Source organism: Dendropsophus ebraccatus, chromosome 6 (assembly GCF_027789765.1).
Source record: "Dendropsophus ebraccatus isolate aDenEbr1 chromosome 6, aDenEbr1.pat, whole genome shotgun sequence".
Classification (NCBI taxonomy): domain Eukaryota; kingdom Metazoa; phylum Chordata; class Amphibia; order Anura; family Hylidae; genus Dendropsophus; species Dendropsophus ebraccatus.
Genome location: NC_091459.1, coordinates 128,929,347 through 128,940,297, shown reverse-complemented (window position 1 = coordinate 128,940,297; position 10,951 = coordinate 128,929,347). Strand labels below are relative to the sequence as shown.

The 10,951-nt window shown below is 39.1% G+C and overlaps 1 protein-coding gene across 3 annotated transcripts in view; it reads right to left on the bottom strand.

The window, feature by feature from the left end:
• The window catches only part of TFAP2B (transcription factor AP-2 beta), a 33,537-nt gene extending 24,438 nt beyond the window's left edge, over positions 1-9,099 (bottom strand). The window contains exons 1-2 of one of the 3 annotated variants that reach the window (XM_069974041.1): positions 8,989-9,099; positions 990-1,448 (exon numbers count right to left, since the gene is read on the bottom strand). In XM_069974041.1, the coding sequence (XP_069830142.1) occupies positions 990-1,448; positions 8,989-9,069 (540 nt within the window). In that variant the 5' untranslated portion in view covers positions 9,070-9,099. Of the gene's footprint in view, positions 1-989; positions 1,449-2,731; positions 3,091-8,988 lie in introns of those variants that run through there. The other 2 variants (XM_069974043.1, XM_069974042.1) reach the window with 2 other exon arrangements.
• Positions 9,100-10,951: the final 1,852 nt, after the last annotated feature.

Here is a 10,951-nt window from a genome sequence, read left to right as displayed (position 1 = left end):
GGAGGGCTGTACTGTCAGTTTATATTCCTTGTAAACATATAATAATCACAACCATAATGACAAGGCAGGAAGAGGAGGAGGAGGAGGAGGAGAAGAAGAAGAAGAAGTAGCAGATGAAAATGTACAAATTACAGGACAGAATTCGCTGAATGAACAACATTTGTTCACAGATTTCATAGCTGATAGAAATGTATGGTGACTGCACATAATCCTCCCATACTGTGCTATGTCTGAAGAAAGGCCAAGACATATATTCACGTGTATGTCTCCTATTATATTATTTGCGATCTAGCTAAATACTGTATAATACTACTACTACTACTAATAATAACAACAATAATTATATATATATATATATATATATATATATATAGATAAATATATTATGAATTATATATATATATACACACACACACACACACATATATTATTTTTTTACAACATATAACAAACCTACTGCATATATATATATATATAACAAACCAGAGAAACATTGACCCCATGCAATATTTTTGTATGTCTAATCTATCTATCTATCTCCTATCTATCTATCTATCTATCTATCTATCTATCTATCTATCTATCTCCTATCTATCTTCTATCTATCTATCTCCTATCTATCTATCTATCTATCTATCTATCTATCTATCTATCTATCTATCTATATATCTGTTATCTATCTCCTATCTATCTATCTCCTATCTATCTATCTATCTATCTATCTATCTATCTATCTGTCTATCTATCTATCTATCTATCTGTCTATCTATCTATCTCCTATCTATCTATATATCTATCTATCTATCTATCTATCTATCTATCTCCTATCTATCTATCTATCTATCTATCTATCTATCTATCTATCTGTCTATCTATCTATCTCCTATCTATCTATCTATCTATCTATCTATCTATCTATCTATCTATCTATTTATCATACATACATACCTACATACATACATACAGTAATAGACAATCTGGTGACATACTTGCACGTCCTCCATGCCAGGGTGGCCGATGCCATGCAGGGAGAGGCTGTCCCCCATGCCGGAGTCCAGGCCATGGTGAGCGGAGTGCAGGAGGACGTCTGGCCGCCGGACTGAGTGGTAGTCCCTCCTGGGGTCCAGTCCTGACAGCTGGGGCAGGGAGGCTCTGGGCTGCGGTAAGAGAGATCCAGTGTCCGAGCTGACATCCTGCCTCTGGCGCTGCCCCCATGGGTGCTGCTGTGGCTGGTGCAGAGGATTTAAGGAGTAAGGGTCATTGACGTGGGAGTACGGGTCCTGGCTCTGGTGGTAGGGCAGCGGCTGGTAGGGTGGTGGGAAGTAAGGAGGCTGAAAGTCCGAGGAAGGCGTGTGTGAGAGCGGAGGGGCACTGGAGTACGGTCCCTGGGAGACGGAGCCCAGCTGGGAGAGCCGGGAGCTGTGGCTGGGCACACCGTCATGGCGGTCCTGGGGGGAGAAGACAACCACATGCTTATTTATCAGGAATGTCAGGCAGATAACGGCTAAAATGCTGGAGGAGATACAAGAAATGTAAGATATATATATATAAATATATATATATATCAGTAGGATATAGGAATCATCTACAGGAATGAATGCGGCCTGTGTAATTCTAGACATGGTATTTCTACAAACACCTAAATATTTCATATAAATACGGTCTCAAAAACTTTCTTCAGATTTTAGACGAAAGAAGGCAATAGATCAAATAATTCCGAGTAATAACAAACCCTTATCTATCACTCCAAGCAAATTAAGGAAAGAAAACAAAGAATCTAAATATAAAACAGATTTAACCGTCACTTCTAAAAATAAAATAAAATAAAATAAAAGATCAGTAACGGCCATAAATGTATAACGGCTAAATAATTCAAATAAAAACAAGACGTACAAATAGCAAAAAACGTTGGGGTGGAATGTTTACATAAAAGGTGAATGGAACAAAAATATTATAATAGAACGTTAGAGGGTGAAATAAAAATATTATAATAGAACGTTAGAGGGTGAAATAAAAATATTATAATAGAACGTTAGAGGATCATATAAAAAATATTATTAGAACGTTTATATAAAAGTTAATATAACAATATTATAATAGAACGTTAGAGGTTTAAATAAAAATATTATAATAGAACGTTTATAAAAAAACCAAACAGTTTAAACAAAAATATTATAATAGAACGTTTATATAAAAAGGTTCAAATAAAAACGTTTAAATAAAAGTTTAATTGAAAATATTATAAAGTTTAATTGAAAATGTGATCGAACGTTTGAATAAAAGGTGCAAATAACATAAAAAAATATGATAAAATAAACGAAAAAAATATATAAAAAAGGCATCAGAATATGTAGCACAAATCCTCTATAAATCGTCAAATTCTCATAGAAATAGTGTAGGAAAAAAAGCATAAAATAACATTCAAAACAAGAACAAAGCAAAAGTTTAATAGTAAAGGAGGGAGGGAGGGTGATTGGAAGAATTCATGGAAAAAAGGTATTTCAAGAAGAAGTAAAAAAAAAAAAAATCAGTCCAAATCGCCAACAGCAATATCTGGAGAAGTTTTTTTTTTCCCCCTCTAGTCTCCAGCTGACTACGGTCCACTCCTAATAATAAGAATTCAGAGAAAGCCCAGCTGCAGCCTATACAATGCTTGCCCTAAATGACTAAAAGCCAAAGGCGTTAAAGGGAGAAGAAGAAGAAGAGGAAATAATGGAAGCAATGAACTCACCATAGCTGAATAGGTGTGTACTAACATCTGGACACAATGCGGAGCCTTCAAGAGTTAAATCAAATCAAATGCTTTAATATAGGATGGAGGAAAAAAACCCTACAAGAACACTGCTTGACTTATATCCAAGTCTATCCATCAAATAATGGCCAAAAGTAGGGGAGTATGGATTGTCCTCTCTGTGGGTCTTCCTTTAAGCTCCTCTTCCACCCAAGGCTAGAGTGAGACTGCTAGGACGCCCCTTCCCACCAATGCTCTACACCGCCTCATAATAATTGATATTCATGACTATTAATATTACACCGGCAGCGTGAAGCTCCTCCATCCATCCATGCAGCTGCAGCAGCTCTCTAGCTCCCCTACCATTGTAAATGACGTTCATTCAGTGGAGAATTACTAGATGTAATCAGACAAGGGGGCTGGCCATAGGAAGTCTTGGCTACAAACTTTACCACTGGAAGGATGAACGACTGTCAATTAAAGGAGATGGAGATTTTAACGCACAGCCCCTACTGGAATATGGAATGAGTGGTGCTGCTGCTAGGCTGGGAGGCTAGAGGCTAAAAAAAAAAAATTCCTTCTCTTTCACTTAATTATACCTTGCTAATAGCCCTCAGTGATTAACACTTCTCCTTTAAGCAAATAAACAAAGAGGCTTCCAAACCGTAGATTTGGCGCAGCAAAAAATTTTTAAATTCTAATTTCTTTTTTTTCTCCTTTTACCCATTATTATTATTATTATTATTATATTTTTTTTTTTTACAGAGAGTGAATTTTTACTTTCATATATGGCCACAGGCATTTTTTTTCCTACTGTCTTTTGATGTCTTGGGAACTAGCAAAACCAGTCTGCCTGACATTATTATCTGCTTGTTTGGGATATTTCTGCATTTTAACCCATTTCTAGAATCCCTTTAAGCTCATGAATGTCCCGGCTGTTTGGGATGCGCTTGTTTGTTGGGTGTTATAGCAATGATAGGGGAATGTTCTGCTCTTCTCTGTTTTCTTCTCAGGGAGGAAGAGCTGCTTCTCTATATAGGAAATTGTCGCATAGTAAAGCACTGCTCACTGTCTATTTATAATGGGGAGAGGGGTTGTTTTTTTTTTATACCAGATGATGTTATGGAGAGGTGGTGGGATGGATGGATGGATGGGGACTATTCACTGTTTCCAAGTAGGTGAGATGGTTAAACCAATGCAGAGGATGAATAGAGTGTTGTTATATAGGGGGCACAGAAAGAGGGGTAGGGGAAGGGGCAGAGGAGGAGGGGGCACAGGAGGAGGACTGAGAGAGGAGAGGGGGCACAGGAGGAAACCTAGGGCAGAAAGAGGGGGCAAAGATGGAAGGAAGGGGAAAAAGGCAAGAAGAGATAAAGAAGAGGGACACAGAAAGATGGTGGGCAGATTGAGGGGGCAAAGAGGTAAGGGGGGCATAATAAGAGAGGTGGCAAAAAGAGGGGGAAAAGAGGTAAGGGGGCATGAGAAGAGAGTGGGCAGAAAGAAGTAACAACAAAAGGCGAAAAGAGATAAAGAAGAGGGACATAGAAAGATGGTGGACAGAAGGAGAGATAGGGAAAGTGGCAGAGAAGGGGAGGCTACTGACAGAGGAGAGGGGGCACAGGGGGGAATACAGGACAGAAAAAGGGGGCAACGATGTAAGAAGGGGCAAAGGTAAGAAGAGATAAGAGAGAAACACAAAGATAGTGGGCAGAAAGAGGGGGCAAAGGAGGGCATGATAAGAGAGAGGACAGAAAGAGGGGGCAAAGGAGGGCATGATAAGAGAGAGGACAGAAAGAGGGGGCAAAGGAGGGCATGATAAGAGAGAGGACAGAAAGAGGGGGCAACAGAGATAGGAGGATTATATAGGGGGCAAAGATGTAAGAAGGGGCCAGGGCGAGAAGAGATAAAGAATAAGAGGGGACACAGATAGAAAGAGAGGAAGATAATCAAAGGGGACATGGAAGGAGAGGAGGGGGCTGAGGAGGGAAGAAGAGGGCATATAGGGGGAATAGGAGTAAAAGAGGCAAATAGACAGAAAATGGGGCGTAATAATATGGAGAGGGGCAGAAGGAAGGGGCACATGAACAAGAGGGGCACAGAGAGAGGATGGAAAGAGATGGTGGGGGAATAAATAGTGGGGTATAGAAAGAGGGGCCACAGAGACAGAGAGAATAGAGAGAGGGGCCACAGACAGAGAGAATAGAGAGAGGGGCCACAGAGACAGAGAGAATAGAGAGAGGGGCCACAGAGACAGAGAGAATAGAGAGAGGGGCCACAGACAGAGAGAATAGAGAGAGGGGCCACAGAGACAGAGAGAATAGAGAGAGGGGGATTGAAAGAATTAAAATACAGGGGTAAGGCAAAATGAGAGAGGGGCACATATAGAAAGAGGGTACAAAGGCGAAGAGAAGGGACAGGAAGAGCATTATGTGGCATAAACAGATGGAGAGGACACAGAAAGATATGGAGCTAAACCATGGCACAAAGAGAGGAGAGGGCACGGGGGGAATGGGCACACAGAGGAGAGGGGCACAGAGAGGAGAGAGGGGCACAGAGAGGAGGGGGCATGGGGAGAAAGGGGCACAAAGAGAGAGGGCATGGGGAGGAGGAGGCAAAGAGAGGAGAGGGAACGGGAAGAAGAGGGCACAGAGAGGAGAGGGGCACGGGAAGAAGGGGGCACAGAGAGGAGAGGGGCACGGGAAGAAGGGGGCACAGAGAGGAGAGGGGCACGGGAAGAAGGGGGCACAGAGAAGAGAGGGCAGGGGAAGAAGGGGGCACAGAGAGGGGCACAGAGAGGAGAGGGGCACGGGAAGAAGGGGGCACAGAGAGGAGAGGGCAGGGGAAGAAGGGGGCACAGAGAGGAGAGGGGCACGGGAAGAAGGGGGCACAGAGAGGAGAGGGGCACGGGAAGAAGGGGGCACAGAGAGGAGAGGGCAGGGGAAGAAGGGGGCACAGAGAGGGGCACAGAGAGGAGAGGGGCACGGGAAGAAGGGGGCACAGAGAGGAGAGGGCAGGGGAAGAAGGGGGCACAGAGAGGAGAGGGGCACGGGAAGAAGGGGGCACAGAGAGGAGAGGGGCACGGGAAGAAGGGGGCACAGAGAGGAGAGGGCAGGGGAAGAAGGGGGCACAGAGAGGGGCACAGATAGGAGAGGGCACGGGGAGAGGGGCACAGAGAGGTGCCCAGAGAGGAGAGGGGCACAAATAGGAGAGGGGCACAGAGAGGTGCACAGAGAGGAGAGGGGCACAAATAGGAGAGGGGCACAGAGAGGTGCACAGAGAGGAGAGGGGCACAGATAGGAGAGGGAACGGGGAGAGGGGCACAGAGAGGAGAGGGGCTCAGGGACAGCAGCTCCGTTTTGCAGGCGCGGAACTAATGCAGCATATGCCGGATTACGGACGCGTTCCGCTGGTAATGAGCGTGACTGGCGCTATAGAGAGCAGAAACATCCCCCTCATCCAGGAGCGGCTGCCTGCAGAGAGGGGGGCCAGACACCCCCAAACACCACCATCCCCATCTCACCGCACTATATATATATATATATATATATATATATATATATAGTCACCTCCTCAGCTGCATCCTCCCTGTATGTAATGTGCACAGAACCCAACACTTCCTGACCTCTCCTCCATCTCCTGCGGTATTTCCTGAAGTTCCGAATGCGTCTTAAACATTAACTAGAGCCAAGGGCTGAGTGACCTCTCCTCACACTCCCCCTGCCGGGGTCTCACACTCACACTCAGGCATTGTTATAGAGGAGAAGCCCCCCGAGCAGGACCCTCTCCCTGTCCTGCAGAAAGTGATGGGAGCCAGAGAACAATGCACAGAACTGGACCAGAGGGGGAACTTTATGCACAATCCTAGGGGGGGGGGGGGGGGGGGGGATTAAATAAAGTGGGATTCAAAAAGGAAAATAAACAAAGTAAAACGAGATATAAAAATTCTGAAATTGTATATAGAAGCGAACAAAAACAATGTATGGAAGTAACACTGCGTACAAGTATAAGATACAATACATGAGATGTGTATGATATATAGGGAATGTATGGAAACAGATCATGTACAGTGTATAATATACATAGGAGATAATGTACAGTGTATAATATATATATATAGAAAGAGTATAGAAGGTGTATAACAGATAATGTACAGTGTATAATATATATAGAAAGAGTATAGACAGTGTATAACAGATAATGTACAGTGTATAATATATATAGAAAGAGTATAGACAGTGTATAACAGATAATGTACAGTGTATAATATACATAGGAGATAATGTACAGTGTATAATATATATATATAGAAAGAGTATAGAAGGTGTATAACAGATAATGTACAGTGTATAATATACATAGGAGATAATGTACAGTGTATAATATATATATATAGAAAGAGTATAGAAGGTGTATAACAGATAATGTACAGTGTATAATATATATAGAAAGAGTATAGACAGTGTATAACAGATAATGTACAGTGTATAATATATATAGAAAGAGTATAGACAGTGTATAACAGATAATGTACAGTGTATAATATACATAGGAGATAATGTACAGTGTATAATATATATATAGAAAGAGTATAGAAGGTGTATAACAGATAATGTACAGTGTATAATATACATAGGAGATAATGTACAGTGTATAATATATATATATAGAAAGAGTATAGACGGTGTATAACAGATAATGTACAGTGTATAATATACATAGAAAGTATAGACAGTGTATAAGAGATTAGAATATGAACATTGTATAATATATAGGGAATGTACACTGTATAATATACTTATGGACAGTGTATAACAGATAATGTACAGTGTATAATATACTTAGAATATGGACATTGTATAATATAAAGGGAATGTACAGTGTATAATATACTTTGGACAGTGTATAAGAGATAAAGTACAGTGTATAATATAAACAGAAAGAATAGAAAGTATAAAATATCATGTAAAGTGTATACTATATAGAAGCCATGTGTAATAGACGAATAATAATAATAATAATAATAATAATAATAATAATAATAATAATAATAATAATAATAATAATTAGTGTATAATTTACAGACCATGCTAACATGCAGTGTATTGTATAAAGGTAATATAAGGGAAGTGTGAATAAACAACAGAACAAACATGTATGTAAATGAACACTGAACTATGTACAGACTATAATATATGGAAAGTGTATAACTATACAGTATGGATTATTCCGGGACAATGTATGGAAAGTTTTTACGATAATGTATAAAATGTATATTGTATATTATATATAGCCAATGAATGGAAAATGTGCAAGATAATTTATAGACTATTCATATATATATATATATATATATATATATATATATATATATATATATATATATATATACACACACTGAAGTGTGCTGGATAATGTATAGACTATATAAATATAAATATATATATATAGTTAAGTGTGCTGGATAATGTATAGACTATGTAATATATAGATAAGGAATAATATGTAGACAGTGTATAATATATATAGAGTGTATGGAAAGTGTAGACTGAGTATATTATACAGACAATAGGTAATGTGCAGATAATATATAATATATATTCATTGTATGGGAAGAGTATAACATATCATCTGCAGACAGTGTATAATATGTAATCGGTGCAAAACCAATATAAACTCGATAGGAAAGTATATAAAAAGTGTGTGATATAAAGCCAATGTACAGATAATGTCCAGGATATATACATAGGATCTATAGATGGTTTGGGATGTGAAGGATAGACAATGAGCAGAACTATTGTGATACATAGAGAACAGATGAGAAACAATCACACAGACAATATATATATATATATATATATATATATATATATATATATATATATATAATATAGATGGATATAGGAGATATATGAAAACTTTGTAACACTTTCCATAGATACTAAAATTGTACAAAAGTGAAGAAACTCGCTGCCATATGGACGTTATGATTTATGTGTATGGAAAGTCCTATGTATAGATACAAGTGAGGAAAGTCGCTCCTACACACAGTATATGGAGTCCATGGAAAGTTTATAATAAAGGCTATGTGTAATATAAAGAAGAGACGTGTCATATGTATAGGGAGGTGATGTGTGTAGGCTGTGGATGTAGCTGTGTGTATGATGTGGTCAGTGTATGGCATGGAGGGTATGGGTACTGTATGGGCACTGTATGGGTAAGCAGGGTGGGCATGCAGGGGGATAGCAGGCTGCCTTTACCTCGTAGATATCTTCATACTTGACATTTTCCACCAGTTTCCAGAGCATTGTGGCTGAGTGTTCAGTGTGTGGTGAGCGCATTCATGTGAGGAGCAGATGTCTGCAGTCTCACTCACTCCCTGTCTGTAATGATCCACATACAACTCAAAGTGGGGGGAACCCACTCCACAGAATAGCAGCAACCTCTCTCTATCTGGGGCTGGGAACAAAAGGCTGAGCTAGCAGGACAGGCTCATATGCCCCTACCCCTCATCCATCACATGCATTTACCATACTGTATGTGAGGGGACAGGGCAGGGGGGCAGCTCACATAATAATAATATACATAGGTCTCACTATACATGGGTCTTTCTATACATGGAGGGGTCTGCTTTGCTGGGTTATCAATAATTAATCTAAAAATTCCCCCCAATCTGTAAAACATCTGTGTGTACATGGACATAAAGCTATAGAGACTACATATAGAGGGTCTGCCCATGTATTACCTATATAAACTATTACTCCTACTGTATTGTCTATGCTTAGCTCTATCTATCTATCTATCTATCTATCTGTCTGTCTATCTATCTATCTATCTATCTGTCTGTCTGTCTGTCTATCTATCTATCTATCTATCTGTCTATTTATTTATTATCTATCTATCTATCTATCTATCTATTTATCTTCTATCTATCTATCTATCTATCTCCTATCTATCTATCTATCTATCTATCTATCTATCTATCTATCTATCATCTATCTATCTCCTATCTATCTATCTATCTATCTATCTATCTATCTATCTATCTCCTATCTATCTATCTATCTATCTATCTATCTATCTATCTACCTTCTATCTATCTATCTATCTATCTATCTATCTCCTATCTATCTGTCTATCTATCTATCTATCTATCTATCTATCTATCTATCTATCTATCTCCTATCTATCTATCTATCTATCTATCTCCTATCTATCTATCTATCTATCTATCTCCTATCTATCTATCTCCTATCTATCTATCTATCTATCTATCTATCTATCTATCTATCTATCTATTATCGTCTCTCTCTGTTATTATGGAGCTGACATGTGATGGGGATGATGATAGTTTCGACTCTTAATTCCATTACAGAAATCTTGTTGCTATAGATGATGATTAGTTACATGTGAAATAAGCGGAGACTGGAGGGCAGGGGCATCAGTACCAGGCAGAGGGGCAAAGATTTAGGAGGTCTCCTGCCAGTAAGACCCCAGCCTCAGGTCTGTCCTAGCCCCCCAGCACCCAACAGAGGGATGAGACTACCTGTCCCACTCCCACCCCTCTCATTATCACTCTATAATGCTACTACATATACTAACCCTCAGATAGGGGAAAGGGCTGCTGGCTTTATACAATTACACTTCTATATTCGATTCAGCAACTAATTGCGATGACCTGGTGTGAATAGGGATGAAAGGAGGGATTGTTTATAGAAAATAAGGAGCACACAATGTGCAAGGATAGACTGTACAATGACAGGAGCCTTATAGCTGCTATATATATATATATATATATATATATATATATATATATATATATATATATTGCCAGTGCGGATGGGTGGAGGGAAGATAGAAATGGGAGAGGTGTGAGATAGACAGGAAGAGACCTGGGAGATAGAGAGGGAAATAGAAAGAAAGAAAGGAAGAAAGTATAGTGAAATAAATAAGCAAAAGCTAAACATACAACAGCAGATGACAACATACAATATATATATATATATATATATATATATATATATATAATAAATTAAATATTGGTCACATATATAAGAGATGGATATATATAGGGTAGATAGCTAGCTAGCTAGATAGATAGATATATACATATATATATATATATATATATATATATCCTTCTTGTAGATAGATAGATAGATAGATAGATAGGAGATAGATAGATAGATAGATAGATAGAAGATAGATGGATAGGAGATAGAT